The 15,126-nt window shown below is 41.4% G+C and overlaps 1 protein-coding gene across 2 annotated transcripts in view; it reads left to right on the forward strand.

Moving 5' to 3' along the window:
- Positions 1-15,126, forward strand: part of CAMKK1 (calcium/calmodulin dependent protein kinase kinase 1) — a 122,685-nt gene that overhangs the window by 78,323 nt on the left and 29,236 nt on the right. For both annotated transcript variants that reach the window (XM_083372777.1, XM_083372778.1), the window contains exons 7-9: positions 2,663-2,699; positions 6,182-6,203; positions 7,479-7,567. In XM_083372777.1, coding sequence (XP_083228903.1) covers positions 2,663-2,699; positions 6,182-6,203; positions 7,479-7,567 — 148 coding nt within the window. The remainder of the gene's footprint in view (positions 1-2,662; positions 2,700-6,181; positions 6,204-7,478; positions 7,568-15,126) is intronic.

Genomic DNA, 15,126 nt, shown 5'->3' on the forward strand with positions numbered 1-15,126 from the left:
TTGGAGAAGAAGAGATTTAAACAGAGTAAGCAGGCACATAATGGGGAATACACATCTGAAGAAATCTGATAGTGCTGATAGCTCTGACCATGCAAGTGGTATATCCCCTATTGTGTGCCTGCTTACTCTCTTGAAATCCCTCTCTTGCTTTATGTGAAGGAGGGGGAAATTCTATAGGCAATCTCTTCTGGTCCTGACCTGTTTCTCTCCCTCCTCCACAGATCAAGAGATTGGAGAGAAAGGCATTACAAGAGAATAAGCAGGCATATGTGGAAAATGCACCTAGTTGTTTGTGTAGCATTTTTGCAGCTGCCAGCCCTGATATGCACTTGGGGCTAGCCAGCACTCCTGTATTGCTTTTGATGTGTATTCCCCATTGTGTGCCTTCTTACTCTCTTGAAATCTCTTACTCTGCAATGAATGTAAATACAAACATTAATTCTCTTCTTGCTAATTACCCAGTACTGGAGTGAATATTCCAAAGGGCGGAGGAATGAGGAGTGGAGTCATATGCTTTTCAACTTTGCTTAATGACAGAGCTACTAGTCCCAACTGTCATTGCTAAATAAGGACTACCTGTTTGCCAAGTAGTTTTTCTAAAGCTTTGTATGCCACTGTATTCACATCTTTAGGAAATAAATAACAAAAGGCAGCTGGAGAAGTTAACCAGAGACTAGAGGGGGCATGTGCCCACATTAGGTTAATACACCCAATAAGTGCCTCTCTCAGTACTCCATACTGGTCACCTGACTTTGTTTCCAAAATAATGGGTAGTAAAGCATAATGCATTTTATGCATTTTGAGGCTTTTATATTTATATTTATATTTATTAAATTTTTATACCGCCCTTCTCCCGAAGGACTCAGGGTGGTGTACAGGGCAATAAATATTAAAAAGCAAAGTACAAAAGTTAAAAAACAATTAAATAATTTATGCCCGGTCTATACAATAGTTAAAACCATATTAAAACCCAACCCCAAACCCATCAGACCAGGCCGGATTGCTCAAATAAATAAGTTTTTAGATCCCGCCGGAAGGAGCGGAGGTCGGGGGCCATCCGGAGCTCAACCGGCAAGCGGTTCCACAGGTCTGGCGCGCCCACAGAGAAGGCCCTCCCCCTGGGGGCCACCAGTCGACATTCTCTGATCGGAGGCACCCTGAGGAGGCCCTCTCTGTGGGAGCGCACTGGACGGAGGGAAGTTGATGCCGGCCGCAGGTACTGCCGTACGTAATCCAGACCCATGCCATGTAGGGCTTTGTAGGTCATTACCAGCACCTTGAATCTCACCCGGAGGGCAACCGGCAGCCAATGTAGCTCGCGGAGCAAAGGTGTAACATGGGAGTATCGGGAGACTCCCAACACAACTCGCGCGGCTGCATTCTGCACCAGTTGGAGCCTCCGAGTGGTCTTCAAGGGCAGCCCCTTGTAGAGAGCGTTGCAGTAGTCCAAACGAGAGGTCACGAGCGCATGAGTGACTGTACGCAAGGATGGTATCAGAATAAGTAGGAAAACACAACTTTAGTACTTGTACAGTTAGTGGTAACTTAAAGCTATCTCATTCATGAGCTTAGAACAAGATGAAGTGTCATGAGGACAAGGAGGAAATTGTTGATATAAAGAAATGTTTGCATCATAGTTAAGTTCCTCTATTGTTTTTCCTGTTGCTTCTTTGACAATGCTCAAAGGGACATGTTTTCTTCAGTGAAGAACTCCCCTCTGAAAGAAGAAAGGAAATATAAAACAAATCAGGAATTGCAATACAAGCAAAGTTATTTTTTTGTAAGGTGTCATCCATGTATATATGTGTATCAGCAACAAAGAATTGGCAGGAGCAAGTTTGCAGAACTGCTGAGGGAGTTGAAAGTAGTTTGTAATGGCATGTATTTCAGTTTGTTTTCCTCTGTTCAGTCCTGTCTGATTCTTGGAGATTGTCTAGACATATCCCTGCAATTTTCTCAGAAAGGTTTTTCAGAAGTGGTGTACCATTGCCTGCTTTCTAGGGCTGAGAGGAAGTGACTGGCCCAAGGACACTGTCTGGCTACTGTCTTTCAAGGCTGATATTTCTAAGAAAACAGCTGTAATCATTGGGCTGGTTCTCCTAAAGTTTGAATAAATTTGTTTGCCTTAGTTTTACTTTAGTTTTACTTTACTTTAGTTTTAGTTTTAATTTACTTGAGTTTTGCCCTCTGGAGCAAAAGTAAAAAGTATCTGATCCGTTGTCTGTATAATGGGATCTGTTCATTTCAGGGTTCCCCCAAATTAGCATATTTTCATGCACACTTTGATGACATATTGAATATTTTTACAGCAAAACTGTATCCATGGAATTTATTTTATTGTACCTTGAGCTGGTATAAAAATAAAAAAGCTTATAGCTTACCTGCTTCCTTCCAAATGTGTTCGACTACAGTTCCCATTGTCCCAGTCAGGATAGTTTAGATCACCCTTTCCCTACCTGGTACAACCTAAGCGTGTAGGGAGGATAATTTCTAGAATTCCTAGCCAACATGGCTAATTCTGAGAGCAGCAGTGTCAAAACAGTTTTAGGATAGGGAGAATTACGTTAACAGTGCTGCCATTTAGGGCATCATAACTGCCTGCAGTGTGAGATGAACCTGAACGATGGTTCAGAAGTTGAAGTAGATATATTCTTCTTTTCAGGTACTGGATGATCCTGCAGAGGACAATCTATACATGGGTGAGTAATGTAGAAGAATACAAGAAATGGCTGTGCTGGAGGAGACCGACACTGTCTGATTCCTACAGCACCGAATCTGTTTGGGAAACTCAGAAAGAGGTCACGAGAGAAGTTCTACTTATGTTTGCTAGCACTTTCCACTGATTCAGGGCCATATTCATATTTATCCTGAAGCAGGGCAATCATTTGCCGAGGAGGGGGCTGGTGTCACCTTCAAGAATATGATGATGTGTCAAGCCCAGTAGACAACTCAGACCGGGAAATCTACTGTGCAGGAAGGCTAAGGCTACTTCTGTTGAGATAGGTTATAACAGAATTTTGCAGGTCTGCTTGTGCTCTGCCTCCCCTCATTTTTATACACCAGTGTATTGCGGGGATACAGGTAGCCCTCTACTTACAGCAGTTTGTTTAGTGATCATTCAAGATTACAGCAGCACTGGAAAAAGTTACACTTACAACCATTGCAGCATCCCCATGATCACGTGATCAAAATTCAGATGCTTGGCAACTGACTCATATTTATGACGGTTGCAGTATCCTGGGATCATGTGATCCCCTTTTGAAATAAATGGGATTAAAAAAAAAACATTCTGACAAGCAAAGTTCAGTGGGGAAGCCAGATTCACTTAACAACTGTGTTATTAACAACTGCAATAATTCACTTAACAACTGTGTCAAGAAAGGTCGTAAAATGGAGCAAAAATCACTTAACCAATGTCTCACTTAGCAAGATAAATTTTGGGCTCAATTGTGGTCGTATAATTATTGTTTTAAGATAACTTATCTTCTGCATTTGGGCATTAGGGTTTAATTTGTTTTCAATATCTGTATTTGTACATTTTGATATTTATGTCACTGTTCACCGCCCTGAGTCCTTAGGGAGAAGGGCGGTATACAAATCAAATAAATAAATAAAATAAATATCAAAGACTACCTGTATACGAGACACTTCTGAATATTATCTTGTTCTGGACTTACCCCTTTTCCCTTGTTAATGATTCCTTAATATTGCTATCTCCCTTACCCTCTATAAGAGGCTGCTAACTAGATTGGATTGATTCATTTCTACCTCTTTTGCAGTGAGGTTTTTTTTCCTTATATACACATTGTCTTTTCCTTTCCTTTGTAAACAGAATTCAGCTCAGCAAATCTGGTTTCTGTTTTTTGTTCGTTTGTTTTTTATTTTTAAAGAGTTCTCTAATGCACCATAAAGTGGTGCTCTGGTTTAGTGATGGGGCTGATCAATATTTCCCCTGCAGAATTCTCCAGAGTGGAGTCAGGAAATAGTGCTGTCACTTTTAATGGCTTCAGAATGGTGCTGTGGGGTCACTCAGTATCTTTCTAAAACCACAAATGAGTCCCGTGTACTCTAGAGTAGGAGTGGCCAGCTTCAATCCCTGGTCTTCGTACAGGTCTCTATTCTAATTTGTGGCACCCAAGACATCACACTGCTGAAATTCTGCAGAAAAAAATATGTGCAATTTTTCACTACATAATCTTTAGCTTTTTAAATAAAAATTAGACTGGAAATATTATTTATTTATTAAACAAATTTATATAGCTGACCAACTCACACACAGTGAATGCGGGTGGCGTATGACATTCAATATCCAGTTAAAAATTCATGACTTAAACCCCTCCTCACACCCCAGCCCTTGGCATAACAACAGAATCAAGCAAGCCACTTGATTGGCTCTGAATGGGGTCCCCATGTCGGGCCTGGCAAGCCCGACATACGGAGGGGCCGCGGAGCGGCCTGCCCGGGCCCGAAAATCACCGCCGGCGGCCGCGGAGCGCCCCGCCAGGCCCCAGAGTCAGGCGCCAGTGCCCGCATCTTCCTAGACGGCCGGGACAACGCTCGGCCTTCTCCGCGCCTCAGCAACCGCCCGCCCAACGTCCGGGGAAGCCAGAAAGCAACCTACCGGCTTCCAGGGACTCCCGGCGGCGTCTTCCTCGCTCTTCCTCCCTCGGTGGCGCCCGGAACGGAGAGCAGCGACCACGAGGCATCGGCTGCAGCCTCCCAGCCTGGGGCCCGCTTGCCAGCACATTCCACAGCGCCGCGCCGCTCTTGCCGACTCCCGGAAGTGATCAGCAAGTCGGGAGGGAGTGCGGTTGGCGTGCAAGGCCATGGAGCGGCCAGCTGACATTTGGGAGCTGGGGGGAAGGGCAAGGATGCCGTCGCAGAGCAAAAGACCAGAGGGCCAAGGAGCAACTCAAACGGCAGGACAAGGACGGGTGCCAGGAGGGTTCAAGGGGAGGTGGAGACTGCCGGCGAGTTAGGGAGGGGCTCGAGGCACAGCCCTCGTCGGACTGGAGAGACCGGAGAGATGAGGGGGAAAAGGAAAGTATGCGGAGCTCTGGGGGAAAGGAGGGTGGTTTGGGCTGGGGGGTGGCTTACCGGCTGCAATGGTGGTGGGGCGGGTGCCAAAGGGTGGATACTGTAGGGGGTGGTAGTTAAGTTAGGTGTGGGCGTGGTGGAATAATTAAGGGTGTGGTGGAGGGTGTTGCCGTTACTGGCTATTTAGCAGCGTTGATTGTGCTGTAAAATCAACGCTGACTTCATCAATCTTCGGGCTCTTGTTTATGAAGCAATAAACGTGGCTTAGAAGAACCAGCTCCCGTTCCGGTTTCATTTGTTTGGGTGAATCGTCGGACGGGCCCTGAAACCCCAGGCTCGCTGACAGAACCATGTTTTCAAGGCCTTGTGGAAAAGCAGCAAGATGGGGGCCAATCTTATCTCTGGAGAAATGATTTTGAAAGGGAGGCAGCTCCCATAGAGAAGGCCCTTTTCCTAGATGTGCTTCCTTGATAGTTGAGATCAGCAACATGTTCTGCCTTCCTGGTGGACCCCGTAGATGTATTTGGGGAGAAGCAGTCTGTCAAATAGATGTGACACAAATGTCCATTATTAGTCCTTGAGACTACCATTAAGGCAAAAGGGGGAAAAATGACGAATTCAAAATGTTTTGCACTCACATCATTTATATGATGTGTCTCTGTCACAAGTACAATCACCAGTGGCATTCAAAAGGTAAAATTTGCAAAAAGATGACTCCAGGCAAATAGGTTCTCCCTTTGCTCTGGAAACACTGAGAAATCAAAGAAATGGTAATCCCATTTTCTACAAATGGGATTACTACGGGACTTTGGAAATAGATGATCACAGAAGTGAAAACTGAAAGTCTTTTGCTTGGAACTCAAAGTCCTTTTATGAAGAACGTTTGCTTAACTCTTACTTTGAAGGTCTGTTTAGTTTAGTATAAAGTTAGTAGTGTAAATGCTAATATCATTGTTGATTTTTTCCTACAAAAACATTCTCTCAACAAATTTTAAGCTTAAAATTTTAAGTTTATGGACCTTTTCTATAACATCTTTGTATTAGAGATTAGATGGAAATTAATTCCATCTAATTAATTCCATCTTTTCTAAAAGTGCATTGGTTGAGAGCTGTCTTTTTCCTTTTCTTTTTTTGTCCCCTTTAGCATTCGATCTCCTCCCAAAGGGGTAAGTAGTTTATAATAAACAAAGATTGTGTGAATGCCATATTATGGGGATTAAAGCCTTACAATTTTGGAACAGGGTGTTAAAAGTGCAGTATTGCAAGCAAACTCTGCCCGCAGAATTTCCATTCTTACAGGGCTCAAGATTGACGCAGCCTTCTATCCAGTGGTGGGATTCAAATATGGGAACAACCGGTTCTCTGTGTGGATGCCATTTCCAGAAGTCCACTCTGGGCCTGGGCAACAAAAAATTAGCTACCGGTTCTGCCGAACTGGTGCGAACTGGCTGAATCCCACCACTGCTTCTGTCCTTCAGAGTTTGGTAAAATAAGAACCCAGATTGTTGGGAGCAATATGCAAATAATGCTTACTTTGTAAACTGCCCAGAGAATGCTGTAAAGTACTATGGGGTGGTATATAGGTCTAAATGCTATTGCTATCAGGTTCATTGTTTGACTGTTGAATAGGCCTTAAGTTCTGCTCAGCAGCAGCATCTGCTGGATGATCTGTATCAGCACCATTAAAGTTATGGCATCATTAAACAAGACTTTGAAAAAATAGCTATGGGTGCCATTTTGGCTGTTTTGACGCTTAGTCCATGTACACCTCCCAACTCCTTGAGAATCCAGTGAATCCAGCACTTGAAAAGCTGTCACCAGGAAGACAGAGTGGGTTTATTCTCTCTATGGCCTGAGGGTAGGACAAGAATCCATGAGCGAAGCTTTCCAGGGAGAGATCTAACTCAAAATAAGAAGTGATTTCCCAACTGTAAGAGATATTAAACAATGGAACAGCCACTGCTTCTTGGAATCCAGCGCTTATCCAGTGTTTCTTGGAGACATGGGCTCCATCCGTGGAAGTTTTCAAACAAACAGTTGGACAGTCATTTGTCTGAGATAATTAAGGACTGCTGCCCTGGGCAGAGGGCCAGGGAGAGATTAAGAGTCCTCCCCCTCCCCCATCTTTCTATGAATCCCTCTTCTCCATTTTTTGCACTATTAACTGGAAGGAGGAGGCCTGTGTTGCTATGCTTTGATTGGTTCCCCCACCCAGTCATCCCATAAGCTACAGTACATCGTTCTTACAATTTGGCATTAATAAAAGCAATAAATAACAGTCAACACCAAAATTAAAAATAACTCCCAATGAAACAAAACAAAATGAATTGTTGAACAAGCCTCACAAGCTTACATCATCAGAATAAGTAAAAATACAGAATAAAATGGCTGTTACAGTCTGGTAAAGTACTTGTCTTGCTCTTTGTGCTCTATTTTTTTAGGCCTGTCATGGAGGTGCCATGTGACAACCCTTTTTCTGAAGAACAAGCTTGGCTCTATTTCAGAGATATTGTCTTGGGCATTGAGTACTGTGAGTATAAAGAACAGAGTTATTGTTTTCGATGGATTCTTTTTCCTTTGATGTCCCTCTGTTTTTTTTCTACTTAAATGATCCTCTAGCAAAGGAACTGTAATTCATTCATACATTTCAACACGTTTTCAAAAACATTTTCACAGCAGGCTCAGATCTAGTCAATTTCTCAACTTTTGGGAGAGGAAGTATTTTTTCTTGTGACAAACCCATCAGTCTACATAACCCTTATTAAATTGTATATATCATTTTCTGAGCAGAAATTGGTTTATAATAACTTAACCAAGGTTCAGCAGCCTTCACTACTGGAATGGGCACGACAGTATAATGTAATTTTGTAAAATGACACTTACTCACCGCCCTGAGTCCCTAGGGAGAAGGGCGGTATAAAAATTTAATAAAAACTAAACTAAAAACTAAACTAAAACTAAATGATGAGACTCTACAGTAAGTTGAATTCCATTCAATCGTTTTGGAATTTTATCTATTTCTCTAAGCAGTCTATAAGACACCTCAGTCACTACTAGGTAACATATAAGGAATACAATTCAAAGCAACCATGAAGAAGTACGTATATCAGTGGGAAAAGAATGGAGAATTCACACCAGGGAAAGAGCACAATTGATCTGAGTTGAGTTGAGTTGATTTCACCTGACCTGACTTGACTTATATAGCTGCCTGTTTCACATAAGTGGCACTTGGCAGCTGACAACAAAACTAGTTAAAAACATACAATATAAAAAATAAAAACACAAAGTAGTTGAGCATCAAACAAATATTAATTGTGGTGTTTAGCTGTTTTTAATTGGTTTTAATGCTGAATTTTTTGGTTGCTAGTTTGTGCTTTAATTGAGTACACCTCCCACAATCATATGCAGATGAGATGAGCTGATATATAAATTGAAATGGAATGAATGAACGAACTACTATTAACAAAGCCAACAGGGGGGCTCTGTCCCACATCGAGGGTCCCAGGCTCAGGCACAATCTTTGCACATTGGTTGATCATAATCAAATCAATATCAAAGCTGAATATTTGTTCCAATGAGAGTGATTTCCAGTCCCTATCTCTTAACTCTCCCAATATATAGTATATTTAGGCTTCTCCATTCCATATATTTCTATATCTACACATGGCTGCTATTGCCCAATTTGTGCCCTAAGCCTAAAAATGATACAGAATGTGTCAGAGTATCTAGAAATCTTGCGTTCTTTAAAAAAAACAAAGCAAGCAGCAATAACACTGTAAAGTTGAAATGGTTCCAGCTGGTGTGACAAGAATGGGAAATCAATATTTTACCATCCCTGACTTACTTCCTTCTATGAATTATAACACTTATTGATTGTATCTTGGAAATGCAGCACAGTTAATGTGGGGGCAGTTGCCACAAACTTCTCTAGGGAACCATTTGTATCTTGACCGGGATAAACAAGCTTAGAAAGAGAGGAAACACAATACCTGTGGCTTAAACCACAACAAGTAACGAAATGCAATTGTTGATCCCCATCTGTGCTTCCTTAAATCGCAGGCCAATTCTACTGCAGTTTTCTAGAATCTCTCTCAAGGCACTTAATTCAGTGCTAATGGAAAAGATCATGTTTGCACTAGTTTAGTTCGAAGGTTTAATTAAGCAGCTTCTGAACCTGTTTATTTCACACTGGGAATTCATACTATAATTATTTGTTATTGTCATAGTACAACAAATATTTATATTTCATCTGACATACAGCATGTCCAGACACAGTACAGTTTAAAAGCAAAAAATATAATATCCAGAATATTTTAAAAAAATCAACAATACAAGCTACACTAAATGCAATACACAAATATAAACCAAATACTTTTTTTTAATTTGGCTATTTATATTTATGTTGCATTTTATTTTGTATCATAAATATAGATTTAAAAACAAAACACCTCTGGGAATGTAGCCATACCATTGTGTCTAAAGGCTGCTGAATGAAACATTTTCAGCATATGCCTAAATTGCAGTGAAGTCAGAAAAAGCTTATTTTCTGAAGGGGATATTCCCAAGATGGAATGCCCCAAGAAAAGGAGGCCACTGTCAGCCTGGTGCATTTTTTCAGAAGACCCAGTACACATTTTCTGTAGAAACGTGTCAAGGAAACACTAGATTTGATGTCCAGCACTGACCACAGGCTCCCCCTTGCATAGTTAACAAGCCCCCCCATCTTCCTTGGAATTCTAGTTTTAGATTCATGTATCTGAGGGAGAGGGGGCGCAATGCCTCAGCGGCTAAAGATGCTAAGCACTGATGCTAAGATGCTAAGACCTGAGCACTGTACAATGGGGTGAGCTCCTGTTCCTGCTCCAGCATTGTCCACCTAGCACTGTGGTGGTGAACCTATGGCGCGGGTGCCACAGGTAGCACACAGAGCCCTCCCTGTGGGCAGGCGCGCCGTTGCCCAGTCCTAGGCCTCCAGCTGGGTTTTACAAGACCTTTTCGCTTTAGGCCTCCACTGCCATGTAAAAAAAAAAAAGGTTCAATCAATTTTAACTTCTCGCGGGGAAAAATAGTTCTCGCAAAGTTGGAATTGATTGATTGAACTTTTTAGTCCCACCCAGTCTGCTGTTACCACTGCAGCCACGCCCACCCAATGGGCCATGCCCACCCGGCACCCGATGATACATAAGTGGGTTTTGGGTTGCAGTTTGGGCACTCGGTCTCCAAAAGGTTCACCATCACTGAATCCTAGCAGTTCAAAAGCTTTCAAATGTAACTACATAAATAATAATAATAATAATAATAATAATAATAATAATAATAATAATAATAATAATAATAATAATAATAATAATAATAATTTTATTTATATACCGCCCTTCTCCCGAAGGACTCAGGGCGGTGAACAGGGCAAATGTATAAAATACAAAAATACAAAAGTTAAAAGGAATTAAACATAATGCCCAAGGTAAAAACAATAAATACAAATATTAAGAACAAAGTACCACTTTGGTGGGAATGTAATGTCATTCTGTGTGCCTTTGCAAGTAGTCATGCTGGGCACATGACTCAGGAAGCAGTTTTGGACAACACTGGCTCCCTTGGCTCAGAAATGGAGATGAGCACTGCCCCCTAGAGTCAGAGGTAACCTTTACCTTGACCTATCTGAGGGAGATTGTTTAAGAACCAAGAGCCAAATATCAAAAAGGCGTGTTTCCCAGGTCCCGTAAGGCTGCTTGTTCACGGTTTAAAGAAAGAGCATGTGCTTTCCATGCAAAAGGTTTCAGGTTCAGTCTCCAAAATTGGACTGATAAAGATTTTTCCTTGCTGGGCCTATGTTCAGGAGGTCTGTCGCTCTCATTGTCCCTTGCCAGCACTGAATTTAGCCATGCTTATTGGTGATGAGGCAGGTTGCCATCCAGCACAACTTGAGGGTCACCAGATCAGGGTAAGCCTGGTGAGCAGCACTGAACTAGATAGGAGCAATAGTCTGATTATGTCGCACAGACTAGCATCCTCAATTCATGGTCCCTTCTCTTTATATTTCTATGGATCTAGCACAAATTGGCCTTCTGTGGGAAAAAAAACACCTCTCTCAAATACTGTCCCCCAACTCACCTCAGTTACTTTCCTCTGCAGATTTCTTTTGATAGGTGCTAAATCATTTCTCTGCTCTATGACATGAAGCTGACGGCAAAGTGAAGCAGCAGCACTTTGAGATTGCATTCTGTCCTTGAAGTGCAGGAGATTTCTCCATTAATCCAATTTAATGCAGTTAGCAGCAGCTTCAGCAGACAGTGCAATGTGCTAATATAATTGAAACACATTTTCCTCTATTGGTAACACATTTTTCTCTTTCCACCCCCACCCCCCAAATGGTAGGGAGTTTGATACGAGGCAAAAGCATGTTGACACAAAAAGCCATCTCCATCTGCCTGGTCTTGTCTGTCTCTGTCTGTATATCTGTCTGTCTGTCATGCCAATAATCCAGGGGTGTAGATTTCCATCAGTGCAAGGCTCACAAACTTGATATGATTAGAAGCTGATCTTCTAAGTGGGCAGAGCTCAGACCCATTTGGAGACAGGGTTTCAGAAGTTATAATATATGAAATGAACATTATTTGGGGGGGGGAGGTGAGCTGCATAAGCCATGGTGATTGTGATTGTTCACATGAGGTTGTCTGGTTGCATTTTTGCACCCTAGAGTAGCCAATACTTGTTTGAAACATATGCAAGAGTCCCTGGAAGCCTCTGAGCCCAGGTGGTTTTTTCCTCCCTTGATATCAACACTCCAAACATTGGAAAGGAGAAAGGAAGACATGGTGACAGTGGGACATCCTATGCTTTCTTTGAGAAATTGTGAGTCCCGTGCCTTGCCTTCTGATTTCCAGTGATCTAGTGCTGACAGCAATGATTGTACTACTGGTAGGATTTTGATTAGAAGACTTGAGATCACTGAGGAAGCATTCAAAATGCATCTGGCCAAGCCAGTGTGCTTTATTTTGAATCAATATTTCAACTCCTTTACACTCTGTTCTAGAGCAACTCTGTTAAGAGGACAGAACTTTAAGCAAAGTTTCATCCATGGACTCTTACAAGAAATTTAAATAATTGGAGGACTATATTTCATGTGGATATTTTATATAAGTTTATTTGTGTAACAATATTTACCCTTGAGTAATTTTTCTATAGTGGGACGAGGTAGCTCAGTGGGTTAGGACGCTGAGCTTGTCGATCAGAAGGTCGGCAGTTTGGCGGGTTGAATCCCAAGTGCTGCGTAGCAGAGTGAGCGCCTGTTACTCGTCCCAGCTTCTGCCAACCTAGCAGTTCGAAAGCACGTAAAAATGACTTCCAGTGGCAACGCCGCGCCGAATGGCAGCTTTTCTCTGGCCACCTGTCCTGAGGCTTCGTTAGATCCGTGGAGACGGTGACAATAAATACTTTGGTATTTATGCCCTCCCTGGAGTGGATATAGATTTCTTCCTGTTGATTTCAGTGAGAAAATTTGGGTTAGAAAAGAAAGGTGATCAGGGAAGAAAATTCTTGTTCTTCATTTTTGTTTTTTAAAAATCCAGCAGGGCCTTGGTTATGGCATAAACTCCCAATATACAGTAAACCTTTTCTGCAGTAAATAATAGAATTGCTCTTCTCTGGGGGAATAGAGAGGTTCAAAGATATAAAAATTTGGAGACATTTTTTATTTCTATTTCAACTTCTCTGTGCATGGGAGATGGAGAATGGAGATTTTGTGTTATAGCTATTCTTAAATAATTAAAAAATCTCATCCATCCTCTATAGATTGCCCAGTAACCTTTCAGTAGATGTTTATTTTGTCAATGCTGCAAACACTGACATGTTTTTGCCCCTGTTTTGCCCCTTTTAGCAAGTCTAATTTCATATCTTTGCAAAAACAGAAAGAAGCATAGCTGTTAGGCTTCACATCAAGCACAGCAGTACATCTTGACATTGGAGATGGGAAGTTTTAAGTACTCCAGCTGGCTGGCTCTCACACCAGAGTGTGAAGATGTCTTCCCTCAAGGAACACACAGCTAGATAGTCAGATACTCATTGCAATGTAGTTTTCATTCCCAAGAAAAGAAAGAGTGAGTTTGGGGGAGGGGGATCCTGAGGGTCATCTGTCCCAGCCCACATGCTTGGTTCCTGTTTTTGTTGATTATGGATTTTATCTGATAGGGAAGCAGTCTCAGTTCTGACCCCATGAGTCTCACAAGGTAAGCCAGACGGTGGGCAGTTTTCTGGGTGCAGAATGGAAGTAGGCATAGGATCATAGATAAACAGAATTCTGGGTTCCACAATAAAACAACTGCCTGATCATTTTGTGAATTTGGAATCTTAAGAGATCTAAAAGTGAACATGAGAAAGAATCACAACCATCTTGCCTGATACTGTATGAATCTATGACAAGTCTGTAAATTCTTGTGGTCAGTTCTGACCTCAGTAGGGTATTCATCTCTTTCAAGGTGACACTAATGGTGAATAGATGTTTTGATTATGTAAACAAATTTGTTTCAAGTTTAGAATTCTGTTTGGATAGAAGGAATTACCTGAAAAGGAATGTGCAGACCTCCATCCCATCTTCAAAAAGTCCTAGTCACTGCAGTCCAGCTATTGCAGCAATATTTCTGGTGTATTAAAGATGCAGATCACATACAGATTCTGAAGTTTTTGCTGCAAGGAGGAAGAATCTCAGATCCTTTTGCATCTGCGGTGCCCAAACCTCCATAGTTATGGTCTTCTAAAGCAAATGCTGTCTTAATTGCCACCCTATACAAAATGAAACTTGCCAAAATAAGGAGGTAATTAGCAATTAATGAATTTGAACAGCCATTTGAAGAGAAGTAGATTAATTAAATGGCTCACCTCTCTCAATGCCTGTCAGACATATATATATATTTCACTAGATCTGGGACACTCACACTTGAAAGAATGTTGTATCAAATTTGGTAGTGATTAGACATATATGAAATTGTTCTGATTATGGTGCAGAATCCTTTTGAGATGCTTTGTGATAAAACATATTTACCTTTTTGCACGACAATATTATTTTGCCTTTTCTTCATTCTTGGTTGAATTCCAAAAATGTATTGAACCATTGTGGGAAAGGGTGGAGCCTTTAATCTAAGCAAAACTCCTATTCTTTAACTTGTATCAGAATTTCAGTCAATATGCCAATAATGGTATAATTCAGTAGGCTGAGTAGCAATGATTCAGTAAATAAAACATTGCAGTGAACAACAGTAATTTAATTTCTCACAGTTGTTGTAAGAGTGATTGAAAATAGAATAAAACAACCTCCTCAGTGCTCAACTAAAAGGCGTTGGTATTTGAAATAGAATTGCAGAAAATAGATAAATAACAGAGTTGGAAGTGACTCTGGAGGTGTTCTAATCCAACCCCTGCTCAAACAAGAAACCCTAACCATTTCAGACAAATGGTTGTCCAATCTCTTAGATCCATGATGCAGTGATGCACTTTCAGATTTGATGGATATTCCAGAATAATAGACACTTTTCTTCCACTTAGCCCATTAAATTAAATTCTCTAATGCAGTGTTTCCCAACCTTAGTCATTTTAAGATGTGTGGACTTCAACTCCCAGAGTGCTGGTTGGGTTATTCTGGACGGTGAGGTCCACACATCTTAAAATGGCTAAGACTGGGAAACACTCTTCTAATTGATCAGAATCTGAAAATTCCCAAGAGACAGGATTGGAACTGTTGTTATAATTGAAAGTGGAATTTGATTTAAATATAGCTGTGGTTGCTATCATGGACATTTCAAAAATCCACCAAAGCTTCATGTTCTTTATACTGTAAATAACATCTCCATTCACAGAAACCTCTTCCTGTCGCTGGACCTTTATCTGGACCACCGACATATCCTACTGTCTCTGTTGTAGACTGTGAATTTTCACGGATGTCATGGAGACAACAATCCAGTTAAATCACTTCCCCTTGTTTGCCAGGCCTAGTGCTGCCATATTAAGGCAACTTTTTATACTGGTCTTTCTCAGTCTTTGTCTTCCAATGCTATTGGCCTTTGCAAAGAACATTTTTAGATTTTTTATAATGAC

This window comes from Vipera ursinii (genome assembly GCF_947247035.1).
Source record: "Vipera ursinii genome assembly, chromosome: 1".
NCBI classification, from domain to species: domain Eukaryota; kingdom Metazoa; phylum Chordata; class Lepidosauria; order Squamata; family Viperidae; genus Vipera; species Vipera ursinii.